Source organism: Ambystoma mexicanum, chromosome 1p, assembly GCF_040938575.1.
Source record: "Ambystoma mexicanum isolate Mex_15411 chromosome 1p, UKY_AmexF1_1, whole genome shotgun sequence".
Classification (NCBI taxonomy): domain Eukaryota; kingdom Metazoa; phylum Chordata; class Amphibia; order Caudata; family Ambystomatidae; genus Ambystoma; species Ambystoma mexicanum.
Genome location: NC_090921.1, coordinates 594,645,242 through 594,659,304, shown reverse-complemented (window position 1 = coordinate 594,659,304; position 14,063 = coordinate 594,645,242). Strand labels below are relative to the sequence as shown.

Genomic DNA, 14,063 nt, shown 5'->3' with positions numbered 1-14,063 from the left:
GGTCTTTACAACCACTTGAAGTAAGTACAGCCTCAGAGTCCTCTTTATTAGCAAAGATGGTCGCAAAATGAAACAAAGCTGCTAACCTAGACATCTCCACAATAAGTTGCCTGGTAACTTAAAGGCTAATTTCAAGTGAGTAGTGTTGATCATGTTGCAGATTGTAAAGTGTTCTTCTGGAAGATGGCAAGCACCAATAACCTCAGGGTACTGGTCTTTTATTGGAAGGGTCTAGAGATAGAACCCGGTTGCACACACATTTGGAGACTGACGAGTAGTGTTTGGACGAGGAAAATGTGCTTCTAGACCTAGATCCCTTGTACTGTTAACTTGTTCTATGTATCTTTTTTGTCTGGCTCCGCACTCAAGGCCTTATCGGGAGTATAGCACTATGGGGTGACAACCCAAGCTGGGCATGAGGACAAAGTGCAGCTCTGCCTACGCTGAAGCCTAGCAAACCGTTTTGCAACCAGTATAATGGTGGGTAAAGGGCCTGTGAATGCACTCTGCCTTCCTCTAGAGTATGTATGGGATTGAACGGCGTTGCTTGCATCAGGGGCCAGGCGTACCCCACTTAGACCTAGTAATGAGAGAATGCAATACAGATATGACGCACTTGCAGCGCTCTACGCTGTTGAACTTGTTGTTATATATATTTCTGTGCTTTCTAGAAACTCTTAATAAATCACCAATATATTAAATTGTATATATACACATTCAGTAAGTACTTTTTTTAATGTTCTGATTGCTGGTCAGCCGAAACGTGTTTCGACAAAGTCGTTATCAAGGCTGACATCATAAGATAAAGTAAAAAAATACATTATTGTATCACAAAATATATCATGTTTGATTCACAACAAAAATTAATGCACCAAAATTGTGAACAAACAAGTAATGTACATACCAAAATTACATCAAGGTGTACAGGAGGTGCAGAGGAAAATCCAGGAGAGGACAAACAAGAAATTATTGAGAAGAGTTATAAACTGTTATTATAACAATTGTATATCAAGTGATTGGGTGATTGGGCTTGTACGCAGGGCAAACCAAAGTGACAAAAAAACCAAGTAGCCCCACCTTGATGTGATGACTAACCATTGTGGCATATATAGCTACAGTTGTGGAACGTGTTGCCATACTAATACGGTTGTGCCATATGATCAGAATCATAACTCACCTATCTTATTTCAAATGGGGGCACTATTGTTGATGCGCGATTCACTCAATTAACTCTTGAGGAGACTGTGGCTGAAGTGTGGGATGTTTCAACCCACTAGTCCAGGCCCTGCAACATTACTTTGCATTGCTTGCATCAGGATGGCCGCCGGAAAGCATGCTGCTCGCTAATAATCACACAAAAGGGCGCAGTAAAAATCTGAAAAATAGGCCGCCATCCACTTTTGCCTATCTCAGTGGTAACACAGGAGACCACTGCCAAAACCCATCATTTGGCTGCCCACAGAGCAAGGCTGATTGCAAAAGAAACACAGAGCTGTGTGAAAATCTGTTTTTCTTGGTGGTATAAATTTGGAAAGGCTATACTGTAAATTATTCCCTCCTGATGAATGTTCCACACTTTGTTTTAGATGAACAGAAACATGTCGAGACATATCTCTGGACTTTAAACAGAGAGTAAAATTTATGACATATTCATCCATATCTGGCTGGGTACCTTACTATTTAGGTTGACAAGTACCCTCAGTGGTCGTATTTTTGCTATAACATTACTTTTAACTGGCCATTGGAGCCTGCTACGTATTCCCTATTGTTGCTTTCTACATGGGATGTGACAATTCCTGTACTGTGGACCTATCTATTTAATTGAATGTTTTAAATCTGACGATCTTTTCATTATTAAAATTTGATACTGACTTTTTAACCTTCCCTGGTCCCTCCTAGTGTTTTACTAAGAGTGTTTATGCCCTACACCTCTAGTACCTGCTTCATAACTTTGTCTCCATATACTCCTACTAAATTTGGAAAAAACATGGCTCACAAACCACCCAAAAGATCCAACCTTCTTGTTGGGCGTTAAACATCATTCTACTTCAAGAATCCACATAAATACAATGTCCACAGAAGTACACTTATCAGAATAAAATCCACATTGAAGATTGCTTGCTGGAAAGAAATATGTCAAAAATGGGTGCAATACTGTTACTCGCCTCTGTCTGACGCGGGCGATCTTTAAATCTGACAGATGAAACTTGTGTCTCAAAAATTAAATATGCCAAAGAAGGGACTTCCATCAAATGCAATATGCAGTGCCACACATTGATTTTCATGTTGAAAAAGGCTGGAATTGAAGATATGTTTGCTTAATTTAAAATTTGTAACTTTAATTTCCACAAAAGAACAATGTTACAATTTACTGTAAGATAACCTGATTCAGCTAAACTCCAAGAGGTTTCCCACACTGAGCTTCAAAGACATTGCACACCTTCTACCCAACAAAAGAATCTTCCCCCTGCTCTACTAAGAAACCGGCAGGCTGGTGTGAAAGGAACTGGGAGGGGGACTTTTGGCCTGTTGTCCTGCTAGCAGACAAAGGACTCCCTTGAACTGAATGGAAATGCTAATTCGGGGCGTCAATAGAAACCAGCCCTGGCAGGAAGGAGCTCAAGTTACTCTCTGGATCAGCCAAGACCTTGGAGGCGGGCCAGACTGAAAATGTGGATTTGAAACTGGAGAAAATATATGTTTAAGGAAAAGACTTATAAAATATTGTACCAAACTGACAAAAATATGAAACTTCGATATTATTAAAATGAAAAGATCGCTCGCAGTTGAAAACTAATCTGGAATCTGTGCAATGTTCTGAGACTGAACCACGAATATGTTAATATTGTAGCTATTGTGATTATGCTATGAAGATGAAAATGTACAGAAGTATGCCCAGATGGTATGTGCATATATGTGTAAAAAAACTGTACAGATTCGAAAAGGTGTAACAAACCAAAAGCGCGAAAAACTGTCATTTGTGAACCAAAACTCATAGGAACATGAGACTGTGACAGAAACGTACCTTAGTCAATCTATCATATAAATATGCATTATGAACAAGTTGTGCATATTGTAAATATGTTTTTTTATGAAAAATAAGATATACTGTACAGAGACAAAGGGGAGGTTTTCTCCCTAAGCCATAAACATGACACATCATGACACACTGTTCCTTTCTCAAATCAGGAGAGGGGAAATTCTTTGACCTATCAGATCCTTAGAGGGTTGGGCATAGACAATCAGCCTCCCCACCCACTTTGGAAAATGGATAAATAGGGACTGTTGAGGACCCAGAAGGACACACATTCACTCATCAACCGATCCACTGGCGAATCACCCTGAACCAGACTCCAGAAGCCTGAAGCAGAGGCCTAACCCAAAAAGCTGAACCCTTTTCAGCCGGCCTTGAAAATCTAGCAATCTGATTTTAACCCCTAAACTTCCATGGGGCCTAAACCATTCAACAGCCTGGCTGAGCTGTTTTGCTGCTTCTAGCCAAGAACCCGTGCTAGAACCAGAGATCCAAACCGGTAGAGCAGTGATGTAACCCAGAACTCGTCAGATCCAGTCCAAGAGGTCGTGCAGACCAGAGTGCCTTGCTGAGAGCAGAAACAAGCACCCGAGACCTGTCCGGTGGCGAGTGAAGTCCAAGCCCTTGACCAGATCTTTGACAGGCCCATTCCATTCCAAAGCCATAGTAGTGAGTATTTAGTATAGAACTGTCCATAGTCATCTCTTAGTTTAATCCTATTCAATCCATTTCAACCTATCCAGAAGTGGATTATAGAATCTTTTGTCCATCCTGAATCCTTCTCATTATATAGTCTGTGATAATTGTAGTGATAATCATCTGTGCGCTGATATTTTTCTGAAGAAAGTCAAGTGTCCTGGCGCACAAAAGTCAGAGCGGAAGCCGCCCTGTTCTGGTGGCTGACCCGTTGTGTATCTTGCACTTCCATAGCCCCTCAGTCTAAGTCCATCTTGGTTCCTAATCTTTAAAGCGCATCTTTCATTTTGAAATTGTGATTCTTTTCTGAGAAAAATCTACCTTCACTAAAACCTCTAACTTTTCAACCGCACATCCTAGAAACGAAATTTAAATGTCATTTTGAAGCTAACCCCCTCAAACGTTTTTCCGCGGAACAGTTGCTGCGAATTTGCACTTGCCTCAATTTCACTATCTAAAATAGCAGTTTCTTGCTTTCAACCTCTGAATTTCGTTTTCCATCTGCTAATCATTCTACAATCATTGCTAGTGTTTCCCTGAACCAATCCAAAGCAACACTCACTAGTTCTGAATCTGATTTAGTTAATTAAAATAATTTCTAGCATTTTCCCATTCAATTCAAACCACATTAAAAGCAATTGACCTGTTTGAAAAGCATTTCTGTTCTCGCTAAGCTTGCTGGGGGGATCGGGATTGAAACTGCAATTGTTGATTGTTATTTCTGAAACCTGTGTGCCCTCATTCCATCTCTTCATCTTGCATATTGGGGGGAGTGAGTATTGACAGGGGGAAAGAGTGATCATATTGTCTTTTTAGTGAAGTCATATCAAGTTTTATTTCTGTGTTGCATTCTTTCCTATCATTGCATTTCCTTGAACCAAACAAAAATATTCTCCGTTACATTATTTTTCCTATTCCTACTTCAAACTGATTAAAGAGATTGTTGATATTGCAATATTACCCATTGCTGATCATTGCATAAATATTCATATGTGATATTTAGATATTGTTCATAAATATAAAAGTGTGCTATATATATATTGTTCAACTCATCAAATAAATCTTTTAATCTGCAAAACAAACCTACTTCTTGGCTCAGTGAGGCTGGGGGGATTCAAAGAGAGGGGAGTTATATAAGGGTACATCATCCAGAAATAAAAGAACTTTAGACATAAAAATCTATAAATAAGGGTTTCCATTGGGCATCCCACACTAGGCATTGACTTAGGTGGAGTGCTGGGTTGAAACCGCTTACAGAAGTCAGGACCTTAAGTTAACCGGTATCTAATGTAAGTAAAGGAACATAACCTATGGAATAACTGAATTTAAAGTATAGTGTCTGATAACATAATACTCGTATACATCAAGAACCCGAACTTCAAATAAAAGTGAACTCACAATGACGGCAAATGTATGTTAAGGATATGCTAAACAAGCAAGGTTATAGTGACTTGGCGTACTGAAGCAAATACTGTCAAATTTCCATTGGGAAGATTATTGGTGTAGTAAACCTAACAATAAAAAAAAATGTTTGGTCTTAGCTGTCTGCAGTTTAATGTTTCAACATTATGTCCGTGTGCTCAACACATTACAATGTTTACCCACTCACCCTAGTGCAAAGGGTGAGTGGGTAAACATTGGAATGTTTGGAAAGTACCGACCAGGGCTCAATCCCTGGTCGGTACTTTAATGCTGTTGTTCCAGTCGCGGGTGTTGATCGCCTCTTAATAAAGCCTACTATGTTGTGCGTGTGATTCCCTCATTGGCATTCGTATTGAATGCAATTGCGCACGTTCATACTGTCAACCACTAATCTTTTACGCATGCCCGTTAGCTCTGAACACTACCGCCTGTGTAAATTTGAAATTGTGTTTGTGATTACAAATGTGTTGTGTGTCAATTTATTGAAATACGTTTTTATATATTTAGAGGCTATTTGTTGACACTTAAGTCGCCATCATCTCGCCCCATCACTGGGTGCATTGGAATATTTGCAGTATTAAACATTCAATTGACTCTGTGTTATGCTTTTCTTATTATTTGCACAATGCTCTAGCTTTGAAATGGAACGCTGATGTGAGCTTGATATACAGTCTTTGTTTCATTGAGCAGTTGCCACGCAGTCCGGACCATGTTTTGAATAATCTTTTGATAATTTGCCAAACCAAACACAATGTGGATACATACATGGTTGCAGATTCTAAACTGAGCTTGGAAAATAACATTAACAAAGTTGTTGACACCACAGTTTCCAGAATCCCCTGTAGAAAAACATGCGCAGATTCTAAACTGAGCTTGGAAAATAACATTAACAAAGTTGTTGACACCACAGTTTCCAGAATCCCCTGTAGAAAAACATGCATCTCATTATCAGAGTTGATCCCATCATGTGTACAGCGAAAAAGGCAAATACACTTGGCTTTCAGTCGTCTCAATTGGAGAACTGCATCTCCACCCCTCTTCCACTTTTTTATTTTCTTTAGACCTATAAAGCGGATGTCTTCCTTATTACTGGTTTGGTGTTTAGTTTGCCAGTGAATGGCCAGGGAATGTTTTGGGTCCTGGCTCCCCAAACTTGCCAAATGCTCTTGTATTCTAATGCGCAATTGCCTTATGGTGGATCCTATATAAATTTTGTCACAAACACATCTTAATGCATATACCACATGTTTAGTGCGACAGTTAATAAAATCTAGAATCAGAATTTCATGCCCATTGCGTCTGTATATCTAGTAGAGTTGGTATGTGCAAACCTGCACATAGAGCAATTCCCACATTTGTGGAAGCCCATGATTGGGGTTAGCCATGTGGTCTTACTCTTTGGTGTGTTGTCACTCAGCTGTAAAAAAGAAGGACTGACTTTGTCCTGTATTTATACAGCTATGGTCTCAACAAATTTAGGTTTGTCTGCCAAAAAGGGTCAGATATCATTATTTAGTAGAAGGATATCCCCATGTTTTTGTACTAACCTTTGCAAACAATTAGAGTCCCTTGAGAACTTAGTGATAATGTCGACAGTGTTGTGTAGCTTGGATGCCGACTTAGATGGTTGTAAGGTGCTAGCTCTGTCTATTGTACGATACTTGAAATACAATTGTTATATTAACAGTTTATAACTCTTCTCAATAATGTCTTGTTTGCCCTCTCCTGGATTTTCTTCTGCACCTCTGTCGAAACACGCGTCGGCTGACCAGCCATCAGAACTTTAAAAACAGCACTTACTGAATGTATATATACAATTTAATGTATTGGTGATTTATTAAGAGTTTCTAGAAAACACAGAAATATATAGAACAAGTGCATCATATCTGTATTGCGTTTTACAACCAGCTCTCGGACATCCTTCAGGCGCATTGCATGGCAAAAACCAGGCAATGCACCTGAAGGTTGTGTCTGATGCATTAGAGCCTGTGTAAGGCACCAAACAGAGCACAACTGCTGTTTATATTGTTTGCAAGGCTTGACTGTTGAATCTTATGTGGGTGAGGGCAGAGGGAGTGACAAATTCAAGGTTAAAATGGTTGAGGATGAATACCTGGTCAACACTGACAAGCCTGCTCTAAATTAATCTAGAGGCCTTAACTTTGATTGTATCTTCTTTAACACTAACTGCCAGAAGTCAGAATCAGTTTTAAAATAGTCTATTAGGAAGGGGATTAGTTGCAGGGGACATTCTGCCATAAGAGATGCATAGATATCCTTGAAGAGTAATTTTCAAGAACCGTTTGGAACTTGTAAGGCAGAAACTGTCTCCTCCATACACCACTGGACAAAAAACATAGTTCAGTGATTTACACTGATCAGACAAGCAACATTCAGGCCACCAGTGCAGAGCATGCCCCTCTAGATCATCTCTTCCATTTGCAGCCACCTTCGCTTCACGCAAGGACGGACAAATGCTTTTTAAGGCCTTATTTAAAGCCAGTCTACCTGGGATGAGCCCCCTATCCTTTGAACAGGCAGGAACAGGACTCTTAACACCGGCACCCAAGTCCACGCAATGTTCGGAGAAAACTTACAAGGTGTACGAGGGGACAGGGGAACAGACTGTGTCAGCCAAGATAATTACTGCCACTTCACAGCAGTTTTTACTGCACCGCCGTCTTTCAGAAAGCGATTATGAGTAAGGAAAAAAAAACCTGTTTGCTTCATCATGTTTTCCCTTTACCACTGTGGATCTACCTGAAGCGCCAATATTCCACAGTGTGCACATACTTTATTAACTGCTTGCAGGGTTTGAGATCTATATTGAGTTTTCATTGACTAGATGAACACGTATATCAATGAATTTAAATCAGTTTAAAACTAATTGCTGAATTAGTTTGCCTTCGGGAACAAATGTTTTGTGATATACATGATCTGCTGCAGTGGACAGATAGGAAAATAAACGACCATTCCCAACCCTGCCGATCTGGAAATCCACAGATGATCTATAACCAGTGTCACTTGTAAAACATACTTAGAGCAAGTGCTCAAGCACCCAGCCCCAGTTTAAGAATGAGAGCGTGTTTGGAGCACAAACCAAAAGCACTCTGCATACCCTTCGTGCTTTGAATAGTTATATCAAACGGTTCAAGCAACACATGTAGAATTTCCAGTACTAGTATTGTATCGCATGAGCAACTGGACAAGTCTAAAACAGCATCACTTTCTCCCATCACCGCCCACTCCCCTCAATCATGCAGAGAAAACCAGAGATGGAAACTGAAGCTGCCTCTGCATATCCGAGGCCAAAGAGACATGTATAGGCTACAACAGCAATACGCACAACTTTAAGAGACCAGAGGTTGTAGATCTATATTTTTGTCTTGGACCTTTGTGCAAGAGCCCTCTTTGAAACACTGCCCACAATGTAATATTAAATGTGCAAAAGGTCCGTTGCTTTCCACTACTCATCCAGTTATTGACCCTAAATGCATGTCTTTTTCCAATTAGATTTCGACATACTACAGTAAATTTTGTATCAAAAAATATCACAATTTTATTTTCATGTAAAAATATATAGCATCTTCATTTCATTTATACAAAAATACATATTTCATTACATGTGAAGGCGATCAATTTTTTCTTTTCTATTTTTTGTTAATTATTACATACATAGACAATTAGCCTTCTAGACTGGTAACCATTCTCTATGGTACATCCATCTAAGACAATTCATTTTTAATTTAATGTGTTATTGCTTTTAATCACACCATGGGATACTCAATCACGGTTTTGGTTATTGTGAAATACCGACTAGTAGTATCCTTATTATTTTGCACCGATGGTTCATCATTCATCCATTCTTTCATTCCTAAAACAAACACAGCCTAGGCTACAACAGCAAACGCTGCTTTCTCTTTAAAATAATATAAAATCAGGACTACAAACTTGTGGTCTAAATAGATTAAAAACAGAACATGTATAGCTATGAAAGATATAATACCACAACCAGAACAGTTTTTTTCACCAAGCCACTAAGGGCCATAAAAGTTTAACTTTTCAATTAAAAAGGTATACATTCAGGAAGTTGATGAGTTTACCTTGAATTATTCACATGAACTGTGCCAACCAAGCCCATCTACAGAATTTCCTTTTTTTTTTAGTGTCAATTCTCTCCCAGCATACTTACTATTGATAATAGGGTGGGGAGGTATGCCTTCTTTTTCTAGCTTAGTAGCTCTGAATTCGCTGGCTCCTGAGGAAGGGCAGATCTCAATGAATTCCAAACTGGGAGTGCAGTGATTCTCTGCTTTGGACTCTCCAGAGTCGGTCTTCTCTGGACGATGCTAGACATGGATGAAAAGAGTAACATCAGCTGACTGGATCTCACAAACAACAAACATTTGGACAAAGCAAAAATGATTATATGCAAGGCACTACAGATTGACCATCAAGCCACTTGTAGACTATTACAAACAAAAGATTGTGCCGACCGTCCTCTATGGACAGAAGACTTCATATCTGTCACGAGATGTAGATTGGACACCAACTGAAGGCCTCATTTGGAGGAAGGGCCAGGCGGGCTGCCCGTATATGTCCCAATGGCTGCTGTGCGGTTTGAATTGGGTATGGTTTCATTAAAGGCTTGGTACTAATGGAGGATTTTGTCATTTTTTGGCACATTACTTAATCCTTCCAGGGGTCCGGTATTTATATTTTTCCAGGGAGACGGCTCAGCTATGAATCTGCCGACTCCGACTGGGCGATTTTGTCATTATGCATGTGATATTCTGCGTAAGATTCAAATTAGTACTGAGCTACTCATAACTACGTCACTTCTTGTGATAAAGCTACTTTTTTTTTAGAGAGGATTGGATTGAAACGATCCAAAAATTGAGATTGTATGCTCAATAGCTTGACTTGGATCGATAAGCCAGTGAACGTGCAAGCAAGTTATTTAGCGTGCTTTTCTCACCCCTACTGGCGTCAGCAATTCATGCATCTTTGGCTGAATATGCTTCTGACTGGTGAAATAAAAGCTATCAGAACTGGCATTGCTCGAGACAGTGATGTATGTGATCTCTGTAAGATGCCGGGTATGAGCCAGACCAGACATCATCTGGTTATTGACTGTGATGCAATGCAGGAGTGAAGACTTAAGTACTTTTTGAGGTTTGTGAAAAATGAAGCGTGGCTACAAATGGATTTCTATGACAGAGTGGTGGGGGGGCCATGAGGTAGGCCTAATCATCACTCTGTTGGCATTTCTAGGTGCAATAGGCATAGTGCCCATAAAGTTCCTGTACAAAGAAAAGAAAATTAACATGAAATGCCGGTTAAATGGTACAAATAACAATCCTGAAAGGGGAAGAGAACGGATGTATGGAAACATTAAAATATCAGAGAAGATGAGTTAGGGTTTCAGGCGTGATATAGAGGGACATACGGGGATAGTTGGGGTTCCTTCATTCTCTATCAAAATGTGCATAGTCCAAAACTGGTCTGTTTTACTTCATGTGTGTGATTTATTTATACCGATTCACTTATTCATAGTAATTAATTTATTTTATAATTCTCCAATATGTTCAATGGTGGTTTTTAGACTTTAATGTTCTACATTTTATAATATTAAGTGAGTGAATTATTGCTTTTCTTAAATGTTATAGATAATGAAAGATTAATTAATGTATGAATGAATTGTGGATTTATGTCGAAATGTTAATGTGTTTATCTAAGAGCAACTTGTTCAATTCATAATAAAAATGTAAAAAAATAAAAAATACAAGGTATTCAATATAAATATGTCCACTCAAACATCCAACCAAGATGAATGTTGGTTGTAAGCTACAAATAACTATGTTTCAATAACTTAATAGTCTATACACCCCTAAAATCCTCCACTTCTCTTCCACAAACATTTCCGAGGTTGTCCCTTACCTACACAGAAGTTTTCAAAAATGCCAGTTGAAACATAGGCCTTAATCAGTCAATGAGCAAAACACATTTTATTTATTTTGTTTCATGCAACTTGTCGTTGAGGTAGCTTCCTAGCAGCGAGTTAATTTGGTTGCAGTGTATAAGACTCCAAAAGTGTAACCTCTATGTGCCACTTGCTCTTCACAGTACTTACTTTTAAGTTGGCCCACCATCCATATATTTAATATATACTTTATTTTAACTCCTATACCCCACGTACTGTGCTAGCTGAACAACTCAATAATCAGAAACCATCATTACTTAATTAAGGTAAGCCTCCATCTGGGCTAGGGCCTGCATGGTAAAGGGTTTTGCTACACTTTTTAAACTCTTAAAACCATTTTGCTGGCTGACATACCTTCAGACAGATGCTTCAGGAAAGATGGCTCCCGGTAGTCTTTTACCGTGCTTTGACCTCCTCCTTTGAGGCTAAAGCAATTTCCAAATTTCACCTAGGACATTATCTGGTTCTTCCTTCATGTATTATTCATCTCACCTTTATCTCAAGCTGAAGTGGCAAGATTGGCATAAAATAGACAGCAGGTAAGTCCTCCTAGTTTACCTGGAGAGGACAGCCACCATTAGTGGATACTAGAGCCTTATTAACCTTAACACACCTGGTATGGGGTGAAAAGAGTGAGTGGCTTCCCTTAGTAAAGCACATATAATATGCACTCACCACTAGCCATTGGAAAGTGATCATACACTCTTGGTGACTAAACAATTGTGTGTTTGCGCATACAGAGAACTCCAAGTCACACCCGCGGAAGGGTGCTCAGCCAATCAGGTGGCAGGAATCGCCAGCCACCCGCGCCCCATCCCCAGGTGCCGCAAACTTTGGTGTTGCGGGTTCCAATCCCCCTCTCAAGCCGCCCCCCAAATCATCCCCAACAATCTCTCGACTTACCTGCAGGTCAAGCTCCTTACCGTCTGTACCGAGCCACTGTGATAGAAATAGAAAAGTGATTTGGTCCCTTTTCTATTTACTATGGTAGCAGCCATCCTGTTTTTCCTTTATTCGGTGGGCGATTGGGCATGCGCAACCCGTATCCCATCTAGAAAAAATATTTGACATATTTGCACCATGAACAAAGACCTGGGATGCAAACTGCTATCACCCCCTTATCAATGGGAGAACATGGCTTGTATCGGCTGAGCCTTCGCCAAGGCCCTTGCTTCACTCTGCCCTCGCTAGGCCCAGGCTAACAGGACTTTATTGGCCCTGAACGCCCCCGACTGGAGGTGATTGCGATATTCATGCCAGAGGCCAGGTATCATATTGTCTTGCAACTTCTTCTTTGGCAGGGGTACACAAATAATTTGCCTTGCATAATACGTAGTCCCTCCATCCCCAATGGAATCCAGGCCCTTTCCAACAAGGGCATGGCTGAAATTCATTGGGTGCCCGCTGCATGAAAGTTGTTTGACTGCCACATGGACCAAACAGATTAACTTGGTAAACCATTATCGCCTTCAGTTGTTCTACTCCCCTCACCTCTCTAGAGGTAACAGGGTCTGGAGTCATTTTCCACTGGTTTTAATTCTACCCTGTGTAGAATAAATTCCTCTGTATCCCAATATCAACTGGTGAGTGTTCATGTCTATCTTTTGCATCTGGCCTGAGCTGGTCTTTGGGATTCCTCAAAAGCACTGGTGTGATGAAGAAACACAGAGGTAATGAAGGATACCAGAAAGAGGCGTTAGTAGTTACACATACTTACCTCCGAGAGTTATGCTGATGTGTCCTCTTTCCCTTCATCAAAACTCCTGTGACAACAGAGCATTAACTTCAAATGCTAAGAAAATGGAAGCATGTGCAGCCATTGGCTCCTCTAGTGGGAAATCCTGCCCTCCCTATGCATGCACCTTAGCCCTTTTACCTTCCTTAGACTGATAGGAAAGGGAAAGCTGCAATCTACTTTGACAGGCTTCTGTTCCAACTTACGTTGGGAGATGGTGGCGTTTTAAACCCTATTGCCTTACTCACTGATCCCAAAATGACTTTGTATTTATTTAACTTTAAAGGTTTATATTGCAACACATTGCAGTAATCCACCCTGAAGTGAAGGGCTGGTGATATAGAGTAATGAAAAAGTCACAAATCGCGTAACTATCCTAAATGCAGTTTACAAATTATCATTATGAAACAGCATACTACAAAGTAACACAGGCCTGAGGGAAACCAGTAAAGAGAGTGAAGTGCCGTATAAGCATAGCTTTCATACTAATGCTTGGCTTTCAAGCCAGTATGCAGGAATAGCAAATCTCATTGGGATGAGTAGTAGAAGACCAATTACTGCTACATATCAGCATTCTGTGATGAAGCAACAACTTCAATAGGTCTTGGTAAACAAAAAAGTAATGTTGTGCTAATGCCTTAGAACCTGTGAAAAAGTAAGCAGTCCATTCCATCACTAGGTCTTGTTAGTGGCAAAAGGACTGAATGAGCAGTCAATCTTTCAGCTTTAGAATCGCTTAATCCAGGTTTTGATGTCAACGATAGCAAAGATTTGCCCATCTTGACAATTCTTTTTGAGCTACAAAGTGGTCAGTAAGTTGAGCAAAGATGAGCGAAGGTTCATTTTCAGTATGTATTTGCAAGGCTTGCGTTGAGATAGCAGCGGCCTCTTTGGGTCACACTGTTTTGTATATGATCCTTTGATGGGTAGATCACGAAGAGCCCTTTAAGATGGGGTATCATCTGTGACATGGTTCAAACGACCAGACAAACTCAGAAAGCGTTTTATTAGAAAATGTTTACATTGTGAGTGAGAAAGCAAAATATTAAATGAAGAAGTAATACAGCTCACCTAAAATGAAGGCAGGATGTGCCGCCTTCTGGCTTTTCTGGAGATTCCAGGCAGCACTGCTTTCACAGAGACATCTACCCTCTTCTGTTCTAGTCTTCTTGGACATGGTTGGCTCGCTATCT

At 40.0% G+C, this 14,063-nt stretch overlaps 1 protein-coding gene across 4 annotated transcripts in view; it reads right to left on the bottom strand.

Annotated features, from left to right (window-relative positions):
• LOC138576293 (zinc finger protein 414-like) overlaps positions 1-14,063 on the bottom strand; it is a 659,544-nt gene that overhangs the window by 590,157 nt on the left and 55,324 nt on the right. For all 4 annotated transcript variants that reach the window (XM_069649546.1, XM_069649545.1, XM_069649544.1 and 1 more), the window contains exon 2: positions 9,345-9,501. In XM_069649546.1, coding sequence (XP_069505647.1) covers positions 9,345-9,501 — 157 coding nt within the window. The remainder of the gene's footprint in view (positions 1-9,344; positions 9,502-14,063) is intronic.